The 26,798-nt window shown below is 42.0% G+C and overlaps 1 protein-coding gene across 2 annotated transcripts in view; it reads left to right on the top strand.

Moving 5' to 3' along the window:
• The window catches only part of ALPK2 (alpha kinase 2), a 210,381-nt gene that overhangs the window by 91,301 nt on the left and 92,282 nt on the right, over nucleotides 1-26,798 (top strand). For both annotated transcript variants that reach the window (XM_089683424.1, XM_089683425.1), the window contains exons 5-7: nucleotides 3,038-3,165; nucleotides 6,185-6,220; nucleotides 21,221-21,495. In XM_089683424.1, the coding sequence (XP_089539550.1) occupies nucleotides 3,038-3,165; nucleotides 6,185-6,220; nucleotides 21,221-21,495 (439 nt within the window). The remainder of the gene's footprint in view (nucleotides 1-3,037; nucleotides 3,166-6,184; nucleotides 6,221-21,220; nucleotides 21,496-26,798) is intronic.

Consider the following 26,798-nt stretch of genomic DNA (forward strand, 5'->3'; position numbering starts at 1 on the left):
CATGAGCTGGAAGGGAGGATCTCTCTTTCTCAACTAACCCCTGTGTGAGGACAATTTGGAAATCAGGGAAGAAGGCAGCCCAGCAGAAGGCCTGAAGGCAGCCACCTACCTACACCAGCTCACAGGAAAGAAACTGAGTTAGTAATCCTACACCCCCTGGGCCAGATAAGGGGAAAAGAGTACTCTGGTGGAAAACCTGATTAGTTCCTTACCCAGGACTGTTCATCTGAAAGTGGCAGGCACTGGATTTCCTTGCTACACACGTATTTGAAGACTTCTTTAAACATAGTAGAGTGGTCTGGAGGATGAGAAAAGGGGGCTTACTTAGCTCTAGTTCTGATTTAAGTTGACCCAGGATTAAAATATTAGTGCAGATTTTGTAAAACAGGAACTTTACATACATAGCAAAGTGGGAGGGCATATTATAATATGCTGTGCTGGAAGGCCCATGTCAGACTAGCAATACTGTGTGTAGTGTAACAGCGTATACCCAGAGATGGACGCGGTTCAACCATTTTGGCTTCAACCTCCGTCTTGGCAAAGGGATTCACCATCCTGGCAAATATATTTCTCCCTCATTCTTCCCCCCTCCCTCTCTGAGAGGCCCAGCGACATTTGGCCAGTATGTGTGTGAGTTAGGAAGGTCACAGGAGGGTCATAGGAGCTATAAAGCCCCCCAAGGGAGCAGAGGCCTCCCTGTCCAAAGAACCTGCAAATTGTAACACCTCGGAAGAGATAAGGCAAGCTTTCCCAGGAGTTGAAAGAGATTCCAACCTAATAAACCTAACTCAGCGTAGGTGACAGAATCAGATAAGATTTGTTAAAATCCACTTTTCCTCTATGTCTCATATCTTGGAATATGAGAGACTTACATAAAAACCGGACATATCGTCAGATTGCCCACGAGAAGGCGAAAAGTTTGATAGGTCACTCGCATTGTCTTGACTATATAGGAAAACAGAAATGTAGATTTCGTGAACCGTACAGTGTATAATTTCATAACTCATATCCAATCAATCCTCAGACGTGTCTGCATAATAATCTACCCGCGGGTGGAATGTCACTTGTGCAGATGGAAAGTTATGGGCCAAAATATGAGTTACGGGAGATTTTGGATCTAGTTGAGGTATCCGCCCATACCTACACACCCTAAACGGGGTATTGGTCCTTGACTTCAGAGACACCCCCTGCTGGGGAACTACAAATTAGGCTGTCAGGCCTAAGAAAGTGTGAGTTGAAGACGTCTCCCATTTTAACATCAATACCACCTGGGGAGACCCGTGCCCTTTTGCTCTGAAGCTTGCATCTGCTAACCCAGGACTTTGGCAAGTACCTTAACCCTTTAACCTCTCTCTGATATATCTTTGCTGTGCTGTTAGTCTGTGTATGTTTATATATATATATCTTAGTTACATCTTTTCTGTAAATATTTTTATTGCACCCGTTTTAACCTTTTAGTAATAAATCTTTCCTTCTGAAAGGGTTGAACTGTTTCTATAGCTCTGTATTGCAATTTACGAGTTCCTGCCTCTAAAGAGAACGCTACTGTGTTTGTTTAACCCTCTGTATAACCGTGTTATACAGACGATTACCTCAACCATTATAGTGTTAAAAACTGATATCGCCGAGTTTCCTCTTTCTCTGTACAAAAAGGAGGTGGTGGCAGTGTAAAGGGTTAATTGCGTAATTAACCTGACCCAGTAGCAATCGCTCCGGCTGCCCGTACATTGATTGTGGTCCATTTAGCTGGAAAATCGTTGTGCAGGGTGCAGCTGGGTGTGGCATTGTTACGCACGTGACATCGCGGTTTTAGATCGGCTAGTCCTTTGCTCACAAGTTTGGTGAGAAGGTCTGGGGTCTGATGCTGCGATCGTGACATGTAGCAGTACCCTCTTGAGGGCTGCTGGATTTGTTTTGGGCCCCCCTAAGCTCTACATGGCCTGGCAACACACATTTTCCATACTTGCACACTTGTAGTCATTAAACATTCCTTGAGCTGGTTTTTATTTGTTTTTATTAAGGGGTTTAACAACTTGGATGGGGTCTAGGGGTATATGGGATGCCCAAGGAACTGCAAACTTGAAGACAACCTCTTAGCAACAATACTGTACAAAAATGTGGATTAGAAAATAGCAACTGTCTCAGACTCCAGATGAATCCTTTCTCTTCATCCGGCTGTCCTTAGGGTGTCCCTGAGCAAGGGATTCCAAGATCTGCCAATCAAGTAGTCCCAGATGAGAACCAGTTGGGTCTTTCACCTGACCACCCTCTCCCTTTATCTGGCCCAGGGGGTATTGGAGTACTCATACTCTCGTCAGCATGGTGGGTTGGTAGCTGCTTTGAGGCATTTCGCTGGGCTGGCTCCTTCCCTGCTACTCAGGATGTCCTCCCAAAGAGACGGTGGCACAGTGGAGATCCTCTCATCAAGCAACCATCTTGTAGGTAGGCTCCCCTCCCTGGGGTCACTTCCCAGGCGCCACGCTCCAGCCTTCTTCTAAGCCCATCTTCCACTCACCTCTGCACACCTGCTCACCAGGCTGTGCCACCTTTAAGGGTTGTCCTTGGTCACCATGCCTGGCCTCTTGCCTGGGGATTGGCCAAGGTCTTTCAAACATGCAGATCTGGTACCTCCTCCACTCTTCCAGAAAGTTCTCTCAGTTTCTGGAAGGGTGGCAGGGCTCCACAAGCCCTGTACAGCCTCCTTTTCCTGATGTGAACTCACTATCTCACTCCCAGGCTGACTCATCCTAGGCTTCTACCCAGCCTCTAACCAACAAAAAATCCTATCTAGCTTAACTAGAGGGCATTACATGTGTGTGGTGGCAAATCACCAGGAACAGTGTCGATATGAGATCAGAGAAACCACTCACCTGACATCGTACATAATCATATTATTGCTGGCCAGTTGCCACCAGCATCAGGATCTCTAGTCTGACATCAACCTGAGGCCCAATGACCATAGGTTAATATTATGCTCCTTCATGTTCTGGTTTTAACAACATTGTTCCAATATGGAATTTACTATATCTCATTGCAGTCCTAAGGACGATTCTCCTGTGTCCCTTGCCATTGTACAGACCAGTAAGAAGGACCAGGGGATGTATCTCTGCACATTGAAGAACATGCATGGAAAAGTGACAACTGAATTTCTCCTGACATCTGAAGGTAAGCATGTGTATTCAGTAAATAAACGCATGAAATGTGCAACAATCCATCACAACTGGCCTGCAGAGCTCCCTGATCTTCATTCATGTTACTGCTTTATTAGTCTGAAAGAGTATTCATAATCTAGATATGTTGGGAGCAATCATAACAGGGATTTACCGTTCCCTCACAAGTCTTAATATCTCTCTGGTCTTGTCTTCCATTTACTCTTCTATGTTGTCACCCTGCCCCATGCTCTTTCAATGGAAACTACAAATGGCTGCATAACCCCTGGTTTACATATATACGGCCGTGCGGGCCGTGTTTTGCACGAGAGCCCATTCATTAGAATGGACTCCCATGACACACAGTGAAGAAGTCCCTGCACTTCTGAAAACGGTTCCCAGTACATTGCTTTTCCAGTGTAGGAAGTGTATCATTAGAACTAATGGCACCCGCCCGCGGGTCCGCAGTCCTCTGTGTGGCTGCACGGATTTTCATGTGGATCCGCAGCGGCACCACCCGCACATATGTGAACCTAGCCTTAATGCACATGCTCTGCACATGCTCTGGCGTGTTCTACAGATGTCCAAATCAGGAAACCCACCTGACCATCGGTTAGCATAGTGCAAGTAGACATAATTGGCTGCAGGTATTCATATTAGGTCTGCCCTACAACCAGTACTATGAAAGCACATTAACCCCCCCATCCCCGGTTGCGACTTGCTATGCAATTTGCAAATCGCTTGGCAAGTCACACCCTATTGTCCGCAATTAAAGTGGTCGTACTGGTGCAATTCCGACTTGGTCGGAGCCGCACCGATTTATAAAGTAATGCATACACTACTTCAGGTGCAACTTGCATAGACATCTAGGCAGATGTCTGCAAGTTGCACCTCAAATCAGAATGACATCCAACTTTAAAATCATGTGACTTCACTGGAAGTTGCACGATTTCAAAGTTGGATCGGTGTGACCCGGGGTTAAGCAATATCTGAGAAGGTTCTCATTCATCCAGGTCATGGATTAAAAGTGAATCACATTTAGCTGGACTGTAATGTTGTAGCTTCTCCAAGCTACTTCTTCAGTTCTGATGAGTGCTAGGAAGATGCCTCAACACAGGTAGCACAGATACCTTAATTCAGTAGCCCTGGAATGCGAAGATGTTGGTTGTCCAAGAACAGGATAGGAGGCTTGAAAGTTTTGGAAGAACCCTGTGCTAATTACATAATCCCATCCTTGGTGTCAGGAAGTCTGCATAGGTGTTTTTTAAAGGTGTGAATCGGCAGATTGCTAGGCTAGAGATGTTACAACCACATTATATGTGGAAGAGGAATGGAGTTGAATGTCCCCACTCCTGTTCAGGGGTGGTTGTTTCAGTTTGGTGGAGATGATTCCTTCCATGACTCTTGCAAACCAGTTGCGCTCTTTCTCCAAAAAAATCCACCTCACCATCCTCAAAACAAAGCCCCCTTCCCTTACACTAGTATTAAACCCAAGAGTTAACATGAATTATATTGCAGCTTTCCAATTTGTAGATGTGATTGCTGTATCAGTTTCCTTTTTTTAAGGCTTTGGCTCCATGTATACTGCAGCTGATCAACTCATGTTTAGGAGCTTTACTGCGTTCTTTTCAGCAACCCCTGAACTCTCCCTAATGTTTTCCTATGTATCCATGTACACTATGTTGTTTACAGGCAGTTGAGTTTACAGTCGTTTTTTTAACGCACCAAACTTGCATTCAGGAGTAGATTTTATCAACGTTTCAAATGCCAAACGCTTGTAAATGTGTGTAAACGCAGCTAACTGCTTTTATAAGCGTTTGGAAATTTTTTTTAGCTCTTCCATTTACAGATGCTGCCCAGAGCCTTTTTTCATCATGAAAAATGCATGCAAAGCATTTTCCCGGTACTCAAATGGACCCGGTACACTATACTTTGAGGTTTGGCATGAAAAAAAATATGTTAGACACTGCTGCAATAATTTCTGCACCGAAATGAGCCGGAACACATCCAAACACCACAAAAAAAAATAAAAGACAGCTAATCTCAACAAATACTGCTCTCTCTGCTTCTGATCTCTCTATATTTCTCAAAATCTCTGAAATAGTTAATTTTTTACTATTTTTCAGTGCATTCTGGGCATTTTGGAAGGTCTCCTGAGGTTATCTTTAAAAAACGCTTTTAAACGCAAACTCGGTATGCAAACGCGGCTAAACAGACGTTTTTTAACCTACGTTTTCCAGCAGTCAGTTTCCATCGTTCAGAAGTGTCCTGTGTACATGGGGCCTTTCTTTCTTCTATTTTTATCTGCTGATCCAGCCAGGAAGTCTATTGTGTTTCACAAGCTCTCCAGCAGATTGTATCAGATCACATGGATTTGACAAACCACTTGACACTGTCAGGGGTGTTTAAAGTGATCAGCTTTTATTTATTCAAGTAAAACCTTTATCTCAAAAGGAAAATAAGTTGTTTGCTGTAACTGAATATAAAGTATCAGCTGGAGTTTGGCTTCAATGTGTTAGTGTATCTAAATCTAATACATTTAACACTCCACTACCCCCCCAGACTGACAGTGCTGCTGTCTGCTGTACCTCCTATGCTCATTCCTCCAGAGCTGTGCCTCACTAATACAGGAGGTGTATTACTGGCCAGATCTCCAGGTGAAAACAGAGGGGGGAAAAAACCAAGAAAAGAAAACTAATGCAACCACCACATCTAATGATTGGTAAGCTTCCATATAATACATTTTTGGTTTTGGATTTAATACTGCTTTTTAAGGTGCAGGAGGACTGCTGAGTTGTGACCTGTAGAATTTGGCAATATGTTTGTTGAGGGGCTGTTTTATCTCCCCAACCTACAGTTTGCATTACTTAAAACACTGCATGTACCAAGTTACTTCACTTGTGTTTGAGTCTTGGGTCTTTTGGATGTACATGATTCTGTCTCCGTGTATCGCTGGGCTTGAAGGACACAGGGATGCTGCATACTGTATAATATGTAACAACGGCTAATAATTAATCCTCTATTTTTATTTGCAGTGTTGGAGCAGCTGACACGTTATCAGGATTTAGAAGGTAATGTGAATGTTATTTATTTATCAAAGGTACTTATATAGTGCCATCAATTTACATATATATTGTACATTCACATCAGTCCCTAACCCTCAAGGGGTGTGCAATCTAAGGTCCCTAACTCACATTCATACATACACATACTGGGACCAATTCAGACAGGATCCAATTTGAGCCCACTAACGATTAGAAAATCATATGCATATTCTTGAAATGAAAATGTTCAAACGAAAATCTATACGAGCAAACTCCTGTCTTGTATTAAAAGAGGTATAGACTCCAGAGAGAGAGATATCATTTCCCCCGGTACAAATCATTAGTAAGACCTCATCTGGAATATGCAGTTCAGTTTTGGGCACCAATTCACAAAAAGAACATTGGGGAACTGGAGAAAGTACAGAGAAGGGCAACCAAACTGATAAGAGGCATGGAGGAGCTCAGCTATGAGGAAAGATTAGAGGAACTGAATGTATTCTCTCTGGAGAAGAGGATATTAAGGGGGGATGTGATCTCCATGTATAATACATAAGGGGGGATATGATCTCCATGTATAATACATAAGGGGAGATATGATCTCCATGTATAATACATAAGGGGGATATGATCTCCATGTATAATACATAAGGGGGGATATTATCTCTATGTATAATACATAAGGGGGGATATGATCACCATGTATAATACATAAGGGGGGATATGATCTCCATGTATAATACATAAGGGGGGATATGATCTCCATGTATAATACATAAGGGGGGATATGATCTCCGTGTATAATACATAAGGGGGGATATGATCTCCATGTATAATACATAAGGGGGGATATGATCTCCATGTATAATACATAAGGGGGGATATGATCACCATGTATAATACATAAGGGGGGATATGATCACCATGTATAATACATAAGGGGGAATATGATCTCCATGTATAATAAATAAAGGGGGGAAATGATCTCCACGTATAATACATAAGAGGGGATATGATCACCATGTATAATACATAAGGGGGATATGATCTCCATGTATAATACATAAGGGGGGATATGATCTCCATGTATAATGCATAAGGGGGGATATGATCACCATGTATAATGCATAAGGGAGGATATGATCACCATGTATAATACATAAGGGGGGATATGATCTCCATGTATAATACATTAGGGGGGATATGATCTCCATGTATAATACATAAGGGGGGATATGATCTCCATGTATAATACATAAGGGGGGATATGATCACCATGTATAATACATAAGGGGGATATGATCACCATGTATAATACATAAGGGGGATATGATCTCCATGTATAATACATAAGGGGGATATGATCTCCATGTATAATACATAAGGGGGGATATGATCACCATGTATAATACATAAGGGGGGATATGATCACCATGTATAATACATAAGGGGGGATATGATCTCCATGTATAATACATAAGGGGGGATATGATCACCATGTATAATACATAAGGGGGGATATGATCACCATGTATAATACATAAGGGGGGATATGATCTCCATGTATATTACATAAGGGGGGATATGATCTCCATGTATAATACATAAGGGGGGATATGATCTCCATGTATAATACATAAGGGGGGATATGATCTCCATGTATAATATATAAGGGGGGATATGATCTCCATGTATAATACATAAGGGGGGATATGATCACCATGTATAATATATAAGGGGGGATAGGCTCTCCACGTATAATACATAAGGGGGTATATGATCACCATGTATAATACATAAGGGGGGATATGATCATAGGGTCCTTTATGTCCCCCCCCCCAAAAATGGTCTAAATAGCAATTGCAGAGGGCTGGCTATTCTGTAGGTTACATAGTTACATAGTTAGTCTGGCTGAAAAAAGACAAAAGTCCATCCAGTTCAACCATTAAAAAAAAAATTTATAATCCTATACCCACAGTTGATCCAGAGGAAGGCAAAAAAACCCAGCAAAGCATGATCCAATTTGCTCCAGCAGGGAAAACAATTCCTTCCTGATCCCCCGAGAGGCAATTGGATATTCCCTCGGAGAGAAGAAAGCTCCTTCTAAGTGCAGTATAAGAGTTTACATTTATTCAGCCACAGTTAAAAACACTCACAGGATCTGCAGAAATGAATTGCTCATCACAACAAAATGAAGAGGGAAATCGGGGGGCACCGCCACTCATCCACATCCTGCAGGACCCCCCCCCCCAGTCGGCGTGTCTGTCAGTTGTGGATGGTGAGGAGAGCTCCAGGACACTGTAAGTTCCTGAAGCCAGCTATTCTCTACGTTTAAAGGTCAACATCCAACAGAGTTTCTAACCTAACCAGGGGCGGACTGACCATTTGGAAACTCGGGCACTGCCAGAGGGCCCGGGGTCAGTAGTGGGCCCTATGAGATGCCCCTGGTACCTTTTTTACAGGCTTTTTTGAGTTTGGGCAAGGACACAGGGGCCCCATGATCCCCTATTGCCCGGGGGCCCCATGAGTTGTCAGTCCACCCCTGAACCTAACTAAATAAAACATTTTGGCTGGATCTGGGGATTGTGAAGTTAGGACAGAAAAAGAAACATCCATTGTGTTGAAGCAAACGACAAAAATAAATGCAAAAACTGTATCTACAGAAGCCGAAACTCACAGTGGATCCAGGGAGAGGGCGTAAAAAAATGATAAAGCGATAGTCCACTTTGGTCAATAGAGATATGGATCTGACTTGATTTTCCAGAACATCCCACAGATGCTCAATTAGATTAAAATCTGGAGAATTTGGAAGCCCAGTCAACACCTTCAAGGCACTTCCTTCCATTGCTCTGTGGTCCATTTCTAATGCTCACATGACCATCGTAGGGACATTTGGCTGTGGACACGAGTCAGCATGGACACCCTGATCATTCTGCGGCTACACAGCCCCATACACAACAAACTGTGATGCTCTGTGTGTTCTCACACCTTTCTATCGAAACCAGCATTAACGGTTTCCGCAATTTGATCTACAGTAGCTCTTCTCTTACCCAGTCTTTGGTAATGTCCATGGGTTCCAGACTTCAGGCAGTCATTGCCAGTAAAGGATTTTCAACAAAATATTAAAAATGAACATTTTATTTATGATTATATTCAACTGTCCAACTACTTTTGATCCCTTGAAAAAGGGGGGATGGCTACTCTTAAGAGCTGTAATTCCTAGACCCTTCCTCCAATTTGGATGTACATACCCTCAAATTAAACCTGAGAGTGTGCACTTTCAGCCCATATCCATTATAGAACTATAGCTTGAATATGTTTTGGTAAATACCTGAAAAAATCTAAAATTGTGTCTGTGTCCGAATATATATGGACCTAACTGCGTGTGTGTGTATGTGTATATATAAGCGTTTTCAGCAGCATTTTGCAGAAACGCATTTAATATGATTTCCTATGGGATAGGTTCACATCTCCGCAATTTCACCCGGTGTGTTTTTTGGAAAGGGTCAGGGACTTTTTTAAATGGAAAAAGTTGCATTTTTGGTTCTATAGACTTCAACGGAAATGCTGTAGAAAAACATGTAGTGCATTTTTGCTGCGTTTTGCGCTTTAAATCTGCCTAGGAACAAGAAAAAATACACAAAATAAATGCAAAACACGTCAAAATTGCATGTGCAAAAACGCACTGCAGAAACGGATCAAACGCCAAGTGCATAGGTGTGAACCTAGCCGAAGTTAGAAGCTGAATGGCTACCATACACAGCTGTACCAGATTCTGAGTACACCAGTTTTAGTGAATCTACCCCACAGCGTGTGTGTGTGTATATATATATATATATATATATATATATATATATATATATAATGGTAGCCCCAATTAGCAGACTGTAGTAAGTGTGTGTATATATACATTGTAAATGTGTGTGTGTATATATATATATATATATATATAATTATTATTATACTTGGAGCTTACAATCTATATATATATATATATATATATATATATATATATATATATACACACACACGCACAGACACACACACACACACATATATATATATATATATATATATAGATTGCAAGCTCCAAGGAGCAGGGCCCACGACCTCCTCTTGTATTGAATTGTATTGTATTGCCACTGTACTGTCTCGTGTACTGTCTCCCACCATAATGTAAGGCGCTGAGCAAACTGTCGGCGCTATATAAATCCTGTATAATAATAATAATAATTAATATATGTATATATATATATAATGGTAGCCCCAATTAGCAGACTGTAGTAATGACATCTTCTGGTCCGGAGGTAGAACAGACACACACAGGACAGTAGCTGTGTCACTTGGTATTTATAATCCTCAGCTCACCGCCTGCCTGTACATTCATTGATTCCAAGTAAGGCATTCACAGGGAATGAATCATTTTTGGGAAAAGACACGGGGAACAGACACTTGATGTGGGTGATGAGGACACTCTGTCCACCAGTGTAGAAGATGTCCTTCGTCTTGTCTATAATTAGATGAATGGTTCACCCAGTTTACTGCAAAGATGAAAGCTAATCACGCATTTGGATGGCTCGGCAGCCCGCCGTTCCTCATGGATAAATAATATTCCGGAGATGTGTTATCAGATTTGCCTGGCAGAGATTGTCATCTGTCACCTTGTAAAACGTCCTTCCCTTCTCCTCCCTTCTCTTCCCTTCTCCTCTACAGCTGATATCGTTAAATCATGTTAATCAAGGATAACAGCAGCTACACGTGTGAAGTTAAAGTGGATGCAAGCTATAACTGGATGATATTTAGCCCTGGTTCACACTGATGTGGTTTGCAATTTGCAGCGTTTTCTGTTCGAATTCAGAATTGCACCCCATTCATGCGAACCTCTGCGGGTGTGAATGTTAAGTTAACAACACCCCGAAAGTGGTCCGCAAAATGCGGTGCAATGTGCAGAATCAGAACACATAGGTGTGAATACCCATGCAATCTGATTCTAGTACGGACTCAAAAAAGAGTCCTGCACCTTTTTGGTGCGGGTGTGGTGAGAATAGAGCCATACAAAATGTATGGCTTCAATTGCACCGCACACAAATCGCATGTGATTTGCACAGGAATGCGGTGTGGTGCGGTTCCTGTGCGAATCACATGTGATATACCGCACCGCATATATGTGCACTTAAGGTTAGTCTAGGTTCACACCTATGCAGTCTAAGTTTGACCTATTTCTGCATTGCATTTTGAGTTGCGTTTTGCGTTTTTGACACGTTTTGGATGCGTTTTGTGTTTTTTTTCTTGTTTCTATGCAGACTTAAAATTCGAAACGCATCAAAAACACGGCAAAACGCACTACATGCTTTTCTGCAGCATTTCCATTGAAGTCTATAGAGCCAAAAACACAACTTTTTGCGTTCGAAAACGTCCCTGACCCTTTCCAAAAAAACGCACCGGGTGAAACCGCAGAGATGTGAACCTGTCCTATAGGAAATCGTGTTAAATGGACTGTAGTGCATTTCTGCAAAACGCTGTGGAACACGCTTAGACGTGAACTTAGGGTTGGGCTAGATTCACATCTATGCAGGCTGCAGTTGATGCATTTATCCAACGCATTTTGAGGTCTGTTTTGCGTTTTTTGTTTTCTGGCTAATAAGAATATATAACAGTTCTGTTCATGTAGTGTGACTTTGATGTGACTTTGATGTGAACATGACACCACTTTACACTCTCCGGCACTCAAGTAGAATCAAAGTCGCATCAAAGTAGTGTAGGGACCTCTATGTGTCCAAAGTCCAAAGCATTTTTTGTGGGGCTAATAAGAAAGTATGACCGTTCTGTTTATGCAGTGCAATTCTGATACTCCTTGAGTGCCAGAGAGTGTATGGTCGCATTGCAGCACTATCTGAACAGAACCATGATACTTTTTTATTATCCCCCTCCAAAAAATGCAAAACGTATCAAAAACGCAACACCTGCATGTCTGGTGTAGGTGTATTGAAGTGTACTGTATTACACACAAAACACAACATGCTGTTGTGTTTGTTTGTTTGTTTGTTTTGTTTCAAAAAAACGTATCTCAAAATGCACAGATGTGAACTATATCCATAGGAAACCATGTTAAATGGACTGTAGTGCATTTCTGCAAAACGCACTATAAAACGATAGTTGTGAGCCAAGGATAAAATCCTAAAAGCATTGTGTTATAAACTATTTCCCTATTTTTTCCTAATATAATACAAACTTTATCTTTTTTTCATTCTTTTACATATCAATGCAGCTGATCTCCTGCAGCCCCTTTGCAGCCATGTCTACATATACTTCAAGGATGGCTGCAAATTATTTCTCAGGGTGGGTTGCTTAAAGTATAACTAAGGGCAAAACATTTTATTCCTGGTTCAGCACATTTTATTGAAATTATTGAAATTCCCCATACTAGAGTATAAATGTAATCCAATACATATGCAATTGTCAAAATTGTATTATTATTTGTTTTGGATAGAGTGGAGAGGGAATAGAACCCCCTGTCAGTTTTTACTGCTGTCTGTGTCCATACATTTTGCATGGCTCTAATCGCACCGCACCGTACCAAAAACATACAGGACCCTTTTTTGGGTCCGCACTAGAATCAGTTCACATGGGTATTCACACCTATGCGATCTGATTCTGCACATCGCAACGCGTTTTGCAGACCAATTGTGTTGGTAACTTAACATACACACCCACATCGGTTCACATGAATGAGGCGCGATTCTGATGCGGTGTGGAATTCACACTGAAAACGCTGCAAATTCCACACCGCATCAGTGTGAACTAAGGCTAAAGGAGAAATATACCATTGGGGACATTAGTTCTGGTGATCCCGGTGAAGGATTTCTCTCACTTCCTGTTTTGGCTAAGGGACAAGAAATGAAGGGAAATCCACCCTTATGAGGTCTTCTCTCTGTCACTCTGCTCTTTCCTCCTACCGGCATGTTACTTGTCAGCAAACAAGCACTGCAGCACAATGGATTGTTTCAAAGTCTGAGCTCTACTGTACAGGGATTGCAAGAGGCTGATACCAAGTCAAATGCAGGTATTTATAAGGCCTTATGTACAATGCTGCTCCTAAATGTGAGTAAAAACTGCAAAAATACCTTGTCTCATCAGCAGTATATAGCAGTCTTGTGACTTCTATCAGTGTACGGCCGAGCACTGGTTAATCTGGTTAATAGGAGGAGTTTTCATTCTTCTCTGACTGTCCTGTGAGGCTGCATAACCCCTGACCCTCTGTCTGGACAGTGCTGATTGGCCCTGAGTTGATCAAATGCTCCCTCCCAAAAGAAAAAAAATACACTAAACTGAGCATGTGCAGAGTCCTAGAGCTCTGTACTATCAGCAGATGGATTGGGGGCAGTACAAGACGGGGAGGATCAGAGGAAACAAAATCAAACAGCCTTTATACACAATGCAGAGGAATAACCCCTTAGGCCCCTTTCACATGGACGTTCCATATGTCCGTTTTTCATCTGTCCGTTTACGGATGAAACATGGACACCCATTTATTTCTATGGATTAGCGGATGTAAATGAAGGATCATCTGTTTACATCCGTTAATGTCCGCATCCATTAACATCCGTTTTTTTGAACTGAAGAAAACCCTATTCTTCTTCCAATAAAAAAATGGACAAAAACTAATGGAAAACGGATGTAAACGGACAAAAACGAATGTAAATGGACAAAAATGGATGTAAACGGACCAAAAATGATGTAAACTGATGAAAAATGGATGCAAACTGATGAAAATGGATGAAAAACAGATGCAAAGGTATGAAACCGGATGTAAACAGATGAAAACGGATGAAAAAATGGATGTAAACTGATATAAAAACAGATGAAAAAAACGGATGTAAACTGATAACAAACAGATGAAAAAAACGATGTAAACTGATAAAAAAAATGTCTGAAAAAGGATGTAAACTGATTAAAAAAAGATGAAAAAATGAATGAAAACTGATAAAAACAGATGAAAAAACAGATGTAAACTGATGAAAAAACTGATGTAAATTGATAAAGAAACAGATGAAAAAACAGATGTAAACTGATAAAAAAATGGATGTAAACTGATAAAAAAAACAGATGAAAAAACAGATATAAACTGATAAAATAACGGATGAAAAACAGATGTAAACTAATAAAAAACAGATGAAAAAACGGATGTAAACTAATAAAAAGCAAATGAAAAAACAGGTGTAAACTGATAAAAAATGGATGTAAACTGATAAAACACATGAAAAAAACGGATGTAAACTGATAAAAAAAAACGGATAAAAAAACAGATGAAAAACAGATGTAGACTGATAAAAAAAATGGATGAAAAATGGATGTAAACTGATACAAAACAGATGTAAACTGATAAAAACAGATGAAAAAACAGATGTAAACTGATAAAAATAATGGATGTAAACTGATAAAAAAAAAATCGGATGAAAAACGGATGTAAACTGATAAAAACAGATGAAAAAACGGATGTAAACTGATAAAAACAGATAAAAAAACAAATGTAAATTGATAAAAAACAGATGTAAACTGATAAAAAAACAGATGAAAAAAACGGATGTAAATTGATAAAAAAACGGATAAAAAAACAGATGAAAAACAGATGTAGACTGATAAAAAAATGGATGAAAAACGGATGTAAACTGATAAAAAAACGGATGTAAACTGATAAAAACAGATGAAAAAACAGATGTAAACTAATAAAAATAATGGATGTAAACTGATAAAAAAAATCGGATGAAAAACGGATGTAAACTGATAAAAACAGATGAAAAAACGGATGTAAACTGATAAAAACAGATAAAAAAAACATATGTAAACTGATAAAAAAACAGATGAAAAAACAGATATAAACTGATAAAAAAAACATGAAAAAACAGATGTAAACTGATGAAAAACTGATGTGAACTGATCCATTTTTTCTTGGAGAAACATGACTGAACTGATGAAAAAAAACAGAACACCTGTGTGAAAGGGCCCTTACGCCGGCCAGCCATACACGGGTCAAATTCCAAAAGAATTTTCTTAGGAAAATCTATTCTAAGAATTTTCATTTGAATTTCGCACCATTAGTGGGCCACAGAAACGGACGATTTTCGTGCAACCATCGAATTTGAGTGATCGGGCATGTTGGAAATTTTTTGAAAAGCAAACGAATTTCTAATCAATGATGGCAGAATCATGCGAAAATATACTTGAAAAAGAAACAAGCATGAGCTGTGACCTGGAAAGAAAAGAAAATTCTTGGCCACGAAAATTCTTTTCTGTAGCAACATGTGAAACTGAAGGTTTGGTTGGTTGAACTTCGAAATCAATGGTGGCACCATCGTATTACAAAACGCATGACATTTCTGATTTTCTAAAGAAAATTTGTTCAGAATTTGACCCATGTATGGCCTGTATTAGGTTCCACAATGAGTATAAGAAGCATGCTTTGCTGCATATACAGACTGATTGTACTGTTGTGGGTTTAGTAACACTTTCGGTATTATGAAGCCGTGCAGAAATGATGATCGGCATTACCCGCCCACACTGCTATTAGCTGTTAATTCTTTAAGGCGTAAGCTCATTTCTCCCATTTTCCCTCCATTACACTAAAAAAATACATTTTACAGTAATTTTATAAGAACTAAACTGTGATAAAGATAATGATAGCAATACAGTGTTTAAATTGCTACATATAGGAGCAGATAATGTATGCGCTCAGATCTGGTGTGTAAAGAGAGCCATTATCCTGAAATTCTGCACCTCGTAATTAGTTCAGGAGGGAATGACGATATCAGAGAGAGAAAAGGAAAAAGAGGAGACTGGAGGAAGGGAGACAGAGTAGGGCAGAATACAGGGCTGATTGACAATACCCGTTAGCCAGTGGCGTCCCGAGGCAGGTGCGGGGGGGTGACACCGGACCTGCTCCACGAAAAGGTAAGTTGTAAAGCAAGCCGACGATCCCCACAGGATGGATCCGATCTATCCTGCGGGGATCGTCGGCTTTCTTTACAACTTACCTTTTCGTGGAGCGGGACCAGTGACACCCCGTATAGGTTGCATGCCGACGATCCCTGCAGGATGGATCGGATCTGCGGATTGGGGAGCATAATGGATCGGACTCCGAACCATTATGCTCAATCTGCAGACCCAAACCATCCTGCGGAGATCGTCAGCATGCAACCTATACGGGGTGTCACTGGTCCCGCTCCACGAAAAGGTAAGTTGTAAAGAAAGCCGACGATCCCCGCAGGATGGATCGGATCTGCGGATTGGGGAGAATAATGTATCAGAGTCCTATCCATTATGCTTAATCCGCAGATCCGATCCATTCTGCGGGGATCGTTGGAGGGGGTGTCACCTAGTGTTATGGCACCGGGTGACACCAACCCTAGGGACGCCCCTGCCGTTAGCTAAATTCCAGAATACACGAATCTGCAAAAGTCTATTCATCATGTTTATTCTTATTGAATCTCGGTGTGTTCTGTGTGTTTCTTCCAGATCTGTGCAGTAATCCAATGGGAGACTTTGCCTCTGTGCAGGAGCTTCCTGTAATAAAGACCGACCACTGCTGCTCTCTCTACCTGGTACAGGGCGACTGGTCTTGTCTCCGCCCCCTCCTGCAGCCTGTAGTGGGTGGGCCCACATGGAAGAAAACTATATTTGAAATATATTTTAAAAATATTCTTCCCAAATATATTGCTATATATTTGAAATGCTACAATTTTGGCCATATTCAATATTTTTCAAAATATATTTCAATAAATAAATATATACACATACTGCATGTTGAAATGCGTTTTTATTTCAAAATATATGAAAACTATTTTAAAAAATACATTTCAAATATACTGTATGTCTTTAAAAATACAAATCTATATTTCTGGAACGCATTTACAAATAGATCTAAAAATATATGTTAAAATGAGTTTTTTATGTTAAAAAAAATCTGAAGAATATATTAAAAAATATATTTTTAAAAATATATATATTTTTTAAATATATTCTTCAGATTTTGTGTGTGTGTGTGTGTGTATGTATTTTTTTTTTTAAATATATTGAATATGGCCAAAATTGTAGCATTTCAAATATATGGCAATATATTTGACAAGAATATTTTTAAATTATATTTCAAATATATTTTTCTTCCATATGGGGAGTTTCCTGGGCCCCTCCCACAGCTCTGCTCTCTGCACAGGCTATGTACAGCATAGTGATGATGTCACTGCTACTTTTACAGGGTGATACCTAAGTTTGCAAATGTAGATTTATATAATTTGTGGCTATTGAGTAAAATATTTAAAGTGAAAGTTTTGGTGCCCAAAGTTCAGCTGTAAAAATACTTGTAGGGGGTCTGCCTTTAAAGTTAAAGTATACTTTTTATAGTATGTAATAATGTTTTACATGCTGTACCTGTGTGTGTAGTTACGTAGATATAGGCATGGGATTTTTTCAGCATGAAACGTGGGGTAATGCAGTTCCAGTACCTCCGCCTGTGAATGTATGTTATGGCAGGGGGTGCTGGGGTGTACTCAGTGGTGTATTTAGGTTTTGTGGTGCCCACTAAGCAACACAAAAATTGTCCGCCCTCCGACCACAATCCACCCCCCCTGCTGAGAGAGCCTGACACCGACCAACACCACAGCCCCCCCCCAGCTGAGAGAGCTTTCCACTACCTACACCCTCACCATACCGCCGCCATCACCACCCTCCTCCCTTGGCAAGAAAGAGCAAGGCACTCCCCTTCACAGCTCCATACATCCCCGGGAACAAGTGTCAGGCTCTGCGTACACTGTCAAGCAGCCCGCAGCCTTTCTCGGATCCTACCTGGTCTCATGCCTGGTTCCCATGTGTCCCTTCTCCCAGGCCCCCCCCCCCTGAAAAATGCCGCCCTAGGCAAATGCCTTGCAGTAAATACACCCCTGGAGGGTCTATTGATGTTGGCTGTGGGGGATCTATTGTCGCTGGTGGGGATCTTTTTTTTCATGAAGGTCTATTGTTGCTGGGGTGGGGTCTTATGTTGCTGGGGGGGTCAGTTGTTGTTGAGAGGGATCTACTGTTGAGGGAGAGGTCTATTGATGCTGGCTGCTGGAGGATCTATTGATGCTGGCCGCTGGGAGATCTGTTGATGCTGCTGGGGGCCTACTGTTGATGGGGTGCTATTTTGTTGCAGAGGGTAGATCCATTGTTGCTCAGGGAATCTATTTTTGTGAGAGGGATCTATTCTTCCTGGGGGAGATCTATTGTTGCTGCCAGCAGGGGATCTATTTTACTTATTTTCTTGTTATCATTAACAAATTCTACCCAAAGTATTCAGTGCCACAAAATGATACTTCTGTATTCTCTGAAGGGGGTGGTATGGGAGGTGAGTAAGGGGTGGAACCAAGGGATGGTGCTCAGGGGTGGGCAGGGGGTGGACACAGAAGAGGGGAGTTCCTGCACCTATTGTCTGAGAAAAAAAGCCCTGCATATGGGGCAGCAAGATTTGCACATTATAGATTCAGACTCTTCTTTCTCTGCTTGGCAGTGCTGTTCAATGGTTGTGCTTTACTGCCGCTTTCCACAAAGCAACTTTAGCTGGTAATACATGCGGCAATTTCATACACCATAAAACTTTTTTTATTGAAATTGCAAAGCAATCAAATACATAAAATGGTGATTTCAAACAAAAATAATGGGGTCAAAATTTCCATGTTAAAATCCATCAGAAAATTCTCATAGCTACTGAAGACCTTGCCATGTTTTTTTTTTCCTGCTTTTACTGTGATCTTTCACTAAATTGTATCGAAGCTTCACAACTGACTGAATCCTGTTGGTTGGTCCAACTTGTGGGCTTTGTATTGTGCAGGTTAAAGCCGGCCATGCATGGATTGTAATTCGGGCAGTTCGGCAGGGACGGGCCAAATTTCAATCTATGTATGGGCACCCTGATTGTACAGAAGTCAATCTACTGATTGACATCTGAAAACCAGCCTGTAAGATCAGGCTATAGCCGGCAGTACTGATCATTCAATTCTGCTGGTGGGGAAGGCTCCTTGATGTCAGAACACAATCGCACAGCAGGAGGATTTCCCCATCCACATGGTAATCACGGTAAATCCCTTTCTCCAGCAGTTCATTGGAGATTATTATGTTTGTCCTGTTAGTTACATAGTTAGTCTGGTTGAACAAAGACTAAAGTCAATCTAGTTCAACCATAAAAAATTTTTCATAATCCTATACCCACAGTTGATCCAGAGGAAGGCAAAAAAAGCCAGCAAAGTATGATCCAATTTGCTCCTGCAGGGAAAAAATTCCTTCCTGATCCCCCGAGAGGCAATCGGATATTCCCTGGATCAACTTTACCTATAAATGTTAGTATCCAGTTATATTCTGTGTATCTAAGAAACAATCCAGGACTTTCCTACAGCAATCCACTGAGCTGGCCAGAACCAACTCTTGAGGGAGTCTATTCCACATTTTCACAGCTCTTACTGTGAAGACACCTTTCCATATTTGGAGATTAAATCTCTTTTCCTCCAGACGTAAAAGTGGCCCATTGTCCTCTGTGATGACCAACGTTCAATGAACACGTGGATGGGGAAATCAGATATTTTCTTTTTTCAGTTCAACCCGCTGAATGAAAGAAAATGATGAACGTATGGGCTGCTTAAATTAGGTTTAAATAAAATATACTGAAATAAATATTTCTACCCCTTTCAAGCCGTCAGGTGGCGAGTGCAAATCTATTGCTGTTTTAGAATAATTCAGAAGAGGGATCCCCCCCCCATAAAGAGAGTGTTACACAGATCCTCGGTTTGCAGTAACAGATAACAAGTGCAGTGCTACTGCTGGATTTTTATGATAGACAACTCAGCAGGAAGAGATAGAAGCCAGAATTAGACACATGCGGTTCGTTTTGTTCTAAAACTGAAATTTGGATCAAATTTTCATTATTCAGAGATTCGGATGCTTGTTTTTTTTAGGGGTTAACGACCTGGATGGGGTCTAAGGGTATATGCGATGCCCAAGGAACTTTACAACTTCAGAGGACAACTTCTTAGCAAAAAATGAACAAAAAAAATCAGCAATTCTTAGTAAGGAGCACTGAGTCCCCTTTGGCGTACCTCCTCAGACCCCAGATTAAACTCTCCTCATCCACGCGGCTGAAGGTATCCCTGGGCAAGGGATTTCAGAATCCACTGTGAAGCAGTCCCAGATTAGGACTTGTTGGGTATTGCACCTCCCTCTCCCTTTTTTGGCCCAGGGGGTATAGAAGTACTCACACTGCCCTGTCCTGTAGCTTAGTTGGTTGAAGCTGCTTTCAGGCATTATGCTGGGCTAGCTCCTTCCATGCTGAGAGGCTGTCCTCCCTAGGAGACTGTAGGCTGGTGGAGATCCTTCTGTTTGTTCCGGCCTGTAGGTAGCCCCCCCCCCCACCTAGGGGACCCCTCCCAGGCTCCACACACCAGCACCTTCTTTCAATCCATCTTCCACCCGCCTCCTCTGCTGTTTGGCTCTCTCACATTTAAGGGTTGTCATAGCCACCATGTCAGGCCTCGAGCCTTGGAATTGTCCAGGTTCCCTCAAACATGCAAATGCAGGCCTCCTACCCTTCTCCACCCCTCTTCTAGAAAGTTCCTCCAGTTTCTAGAAGGGTGGAAGGGCCCCAGAAGCCCTGACCTGTAGAGCCTTCCAACCTGACTGAGGTAACCTCATTGCCTCATTCCTAGGCTTCTAGTAAGGTCACAATCCTGCCTGGACTACAGGGCACTACAAAAAAAACCCACATTTTCCTACCTCTACCACCACCCCCACCCCAGCAAAAATAGAGCACCTTTCAGTTGGCTGCACCAGGGGTGTTAAGCATTGATGGCTTACAAGTAATGGTAACCTGTAGCAGCCAAGCTGATTTCTCCATTTAGAAGTTATGGAAACCATCAAGATGCAATGTTGTTATATAGACCACTGCACTCTTTTTTAGTATCTAAATGATGATTCTATGAGATCGTTGAGAGACTATCACACATCTCTTAACAGGTGGAGAGGAGGTTGAATTCAATCAGCTTTTCTTCCGAGAAGATTTCATCACTGACATGTACTTCGGTGGAAACCTCCATGGTCGGATAACGACAGAGGACTTGCACTTTGGAGAAGGGGTCCATAGGAAAGCTTTCCGGAGTAAAGTGATGTGTGGACTGTTGCCAGTATTTAATCCAGGTCACCTGTGTGTCCTGAAGGTGCACAATGCTATTGCCTACGGGACGAAGACCAACGACGAACTGGTCCAGAAGAACTACAAGCTGGCTGTACAGGTTAGATAAGCTTTAGATAATCATTTACTACATAGGGTGCTCATCCATGCCACATGACCTCTACAACTTTTATGGACCTTTATCTTAGTAGCGCTTACCCCCGGAAGGGCCTCTGAAAATATACCCAGATCTCAATGTACTACAGATGCTTCCAGTTACACAAGCACACCGACAAAACCACTTACTGAACAGTCACGTGCCTGGTACGTCATCGGTCTTCAAGTGGGTACGAGGATAATACCTGCAGCTGCAGGCATCATCCCACTACTGTTTTTTGAAGCCAGTGGCCGGCTCTCTTGTAATAGCAATCAGAACGGCCAACTAGCCACTCAATTGCTATTGCAAACAGTGGGAGGGGACATCCTGCCCACCTCCTGACACCTTCTGCAGCTTGCTCAGGCTCTCCCATCCCACCAGGAGACCCTAGCAACCAGCCGGCATGTCGATGGGCTGGTCGGACAGCCAAACAAAGCCGGAATCAAGTTTGATCGGCTCTCCTCTATGGTAACGCGGAAGTGATGACCTGACATCACTTCTGAGTTACCCGGATGTAAACAGCGCCATTTTAAAAAACTCAAAAGCATTCAAAACCACAGATCTTGGTGTTTTGAATGCTTTTAAGTGTAGAGGAGGGATTTGAGGTTTTATAGATCCCAGAGCCCTCCATAAAGAGTACCTGTCACATGCCTATTGCTGTTACAAGGATGTTACATTCCTTGTGATGGCAATATAAGTGATAAACAATATTAAAGCAACAGTGTAAATACAAAAAAATAAATAAAAAACAAAAACTTTCTCTAGAGCCTCTTCTGTAAAAAAATATATATAATGTTTGGGGGTCTAAATAATTTTCTATAAAAAAAAAACCTGATTGTTACATGTGAACAAAAAGTGCCAGAAAAAGCCTGGTCCTTGAGTGGTTAAGGCTCAGTCTAGACCAGAGGTTTCCAGACTTTCTAAACAAAGGGCCACTTTACAGTCCTTCAGACTATAGGGAGGCTAGACTGCAACCAGTGGGAGTAGAAAATGCCTCAGGCTTTGCAGTCAGTAGTGGTAGAAAAATTACATATCACCTGTGGTCAGTAGGAGGGGGAATACTGTCCCATCATTGGTATCAGTGGAAGGAATAGTGCCGCATTATTGGTGTTAGTGGGGGAATGATGCCTCATCGTTGGTGTCAGCCGAAGGAATAATGCTTCATATTAGTAGGAGAGAAAATGCCCCAGGGACCAGATCAAGGCAAGCAAAGGGCCACATCTGGCCCGCGGGCCACAGTTTGGAGAAAACTGGCCTAGGGGATGCCTTATTAGTATTTATTGCTGAAGAACCTAACAGGAGAGTGGTTTGGGGTCACAAGAAACCTCAAAATGATCAATAACAACAGTAGAAGGGCAAAATTCTCTCTCATCTTCCAAAAGCAGCTTTGCTGGAGGTAGCAGGGAATCGCCAGAACCCTACCGCAGCAGTCCATGAAGAAACCTATGGTACTTAATTCCTTTCTGTTGCATGAGTGCTGGAGCTTTGGGGTGCAGAATGCAAAAAGCTGAGCCAACCTAATGTTAGTTCATATTTACCAAGGTTAGTGTGTATGCCAACTGGTTGACCCAACATTTAGAATGGTATAGTTAAATCTTTCTTTTGTCTTGCCTTGTCGCTAGTTGAAGAGACCCTGTCAGTCTCTCAAAAATTCTAAAGGCATTCCTTAACAATTGGAGAGCCATTATGTGTACCTCTCTGGCAGCCAATATATCTTACCTTTGCCGTATTCCAGCACTGCAGCCTCTGTAAGCTTCTTTAGAATTTGACACTTCCAGAAGTGTCAAATGCAGGTATCCACCTCTGCTCAGTTTGGCTCAGTCCTCTGACCCCTATGTGACTGCTGTGTCCCAGTTATGATGTTGGGGTTTTGAGGAAAGAACCACAGCGTACAATGGGGGAGAGGCAACTGACACTCCTGGAATTGTTGAATGTTTAAGAGTCTTATGAAGGCTGCAGTGCTGGAATGGGGCGATGTAAGCAGAAGACATTGGAAAGGTATTGATAATTCCACTTGCAAGGGGGTGCCATTAGGATTCATTTAGAAACTGATAGTTAAATGAGCTGCTAAATTCAAACTGGCCTGAGGTCATTGAACATTTGCTAATAGGGCAGCAGTACAGATGTAGAAAGCAGGCACCTAGAAATGTATGCTCACTTACCTTGTATGGGGTCCCAACTATTCCAAGACCATCATTACACAGGGTCCCCCTCCTCTGTTGTTACACCAGACCCCTTCCTTATACTACCCTTATCATTACACAGGACTCACCTCCTTCATACTACCCCCATCATTACACAGGACCCCCCCCGCCTCCATCATTACACAGGACCTCTCCCCCATACTACCCCCATCTTTACATAGGAACCCTTCCCCCATACTACTCCCATCGTTGCACAGTATTCCCTACCCCATACTACCACCATCTTTGCACAGGACCCCCCTCTTCCATTAATACATAGAACCCCCTCCCTATACTACCCACATCATTACACAGGACCCTTCCTCCTCTATCATTAGACAGGACCCCTCCCCCATACTACCTCCATCATTACACAGGACCCCCCACTTCCATGAATACACAGGACCCCTTCCCCCATACTACCTCCATCATTACACAGGATCCCCCTCTTCTATCAATACACAGAACCCCATACTATCCCCATGATTACACAGGACCCCCTCCCCCATACTACCCCCATCATTTCACAGGACCCCTTCCCCATACATCGTTACACAGGACCCCCCTCTTCCATCAATACACAGGACCCTTTCCCCCATACTACCTCCATCATTACACAGGACCCCCTCTTCCATCAATACAGAGAACCCCCCCCCCATACTACCTTCATCATTACACAGGACCCCCCTCCTCAATCCTTACACAGGATCCCCTCCCCCATACTACCCCCATCATTGAACAGGACCCCCTCCCCATACTACCACCATCATTACACAGGACCCCCCTCCTCTATCATTACACAGGATCCCTCCCCCATACTACCCCCATCATTACACAACCCCCCTCCTCTATCATTACATAGGACCCCTCCCCCATGCTTCCCCCAGCATTACACAGGACACTCTCCTCCATGCTATCCTCTTTAATACACAGGAACCGCTTCCCAATACTACCCCCATCATCACACAGGACCCCTTCCCCATACTACCCCCATCAATACACAGAACCCCTCCTCCACAAACCCCTGCACATGATGTCAGCTGAACCCCAGGCACACCCCGCCAAAGTTTTTTAGCGGGCCGGAGATCTTCAGCTTGTCGGAAATGCTGAGGGAGAGGGGTCAGTGGAACTGGCAAGCGCTCTGCCCAAGAAAGGTTTACCTTACCAAGCTGGCCAATCACCACACACCCAATAACCAGCACCCCCAACATTCACTTTTGCCCTTTAGCTAAATCCACTCATCTATTTGCAAGCAGAGAGGGCTCAAGGCCCCGGGCAGCTGTCCGTTTTGCCCCATAATAATGATGACCCTGGAATCTCCACAAGCTCCCTTGACCCATAACTTTGATTGATGGCCTCATGGCTCAGTAGGGATGTATGGGTCAGGGCCCCCAGGATCCCATTGCGGTTTTGGGCTTTACATGGTAAACTATTGATCCAGTCCTAGATGTCTGCTTTCCAACACTCTTAAAGTTTATTTACAAATGTATATAAATCCATGCACACTCTAAGAATGGTTTAATGTTATGTATATTCAAAGCCCTGCTCCAGTGGGGGAGTGAGGAAAAGAAATAAGGGATGGGGTCTCTGGGACAGGAAGACAAGCATCACTAAAGTCTGTGCAACACATACAGTGAAAGAAATAAGTATTTGATCCCTTGCTGAATTTGAATGTTTGCCCACTCACAAAGAAATGATCGGTCTAAAAATCGAATGTTCGGTGTATTGTAACACTGAGAGACAGAATAGCAACAAAAACATTCAAAAGAAATGCATGTCTAACAAATTATGCTCCGATTTGCATGTTCATGAGGGAAATAAGTATTTGATCCCCAATCATTCTGCAGGATTTCTGGCTACCAGGTGTCTTTCATACAGGTAACAAGCTGAGATTAGAAGCAGTCTCTTAAAGGGAGTGCTGCTAATCTCATTTTGTTACCTGTATAAAGGACACCTGTCCACAGCAGCAATCAAGGAATCAGATTCCAAACTCTCCACCATGGCAAAGACCAAAGAGCTGTCCAAGGATGTCAGGGACAAGATTGTAGATCTACACAAGGCTGGACTGGGCTACAAAACTATCGCCCAGCATCTTGGTGAGAAGGTGACAACAGTTGGTGCAATCATTCGCAAATGGAAGAAACACAAAACAACTGTCAGTCTCCCTAGGTCTTGTGCACCATGCAAGATCTCACCTCGTGGAGTGTCAATGATCATGAGTAGAGATGAGCGAATTATTCAAAAATTCGATTCGGCTGATTCGCCGAATTTGCGGGAGAAATTCGATTCAATGCGAATTTATTCGCCACGAATTTAACTTATTTAAAGGGTTTCTAGGCTTCAGAGAGCCTTTATATTAGTGCAGAACACTGTACCTTTAATTTAAATGCCCTTGGAGTCTGCTGGGGAAGAGAAATAATACTGTCAGTCAGTATGACATGCAGATGAGTGCCGTCGATCTTAGAATCACCGCACACTTCACTCATTTGGGCAGTCACGGGGCACAACGAAGAAGAAGAAGAAGAAGAAGAATGAAAAGAAGAATGAAAAGAAGAAGAAGAAGAATGAAAAGAAGAAGAAGAAGAATGAAAAGAAGAATGAAAAGAAGAAGAAGAATGAAAAGCAGAAGAAGAAGAATGAAAAGAAGAGGAAGAAGAATGAAAAGAAGAAGAATGAAAAGAAGAAGAAGAAGAATGAAAAGAAGAAGAAGAAGAATGAAAAGAAGAATGAAAAGAAGAAGAAGAAGAATGAAAAGAAGAATGTGAAGAAGAATGAAAAGAAGAATGAGAAGAATGAAAAGAAGAATGAAAAGAAGAAGAAGAAGAATGAAAAGAAGAAGAAGAAGAATGAAAAGAAGAATGAAAAGAAGAAGAAGAATGAAAAGAAGAAGAAGAAGAATGAAAAGAAGAATGAAAAGAAGAAGAAGAAGAATGAAAAGAAGAAGAAGAATGAAAAGAAGAAGAAGAAGAATGAAAAGAAGAAGAAGAAGAATGAAAAGAAGAATGAGAAGAAGAATGAAAAGAAGAATGAGAAGAATGAAAAGAAGAATGAAAAGAAGAAGAAGAATGAAAAGAAGATTGAGAA

Source organism: Staurois parvus, unplaced genomic scaffold (assembly GCF_062004578.1).
Source record: "Staurois parvus isolate SC_StPar_1 unplaced genomic scaffold, SC_StPar_1.0 ptg000310l, whole genome shotgun sequence".
In the NCBI taxonomy this organism is placed as follows: Eukaryota; Metazoa; Chordata; class Amphibia; order Anura; family Ranidae; genus Staurois; species Staurois parvus.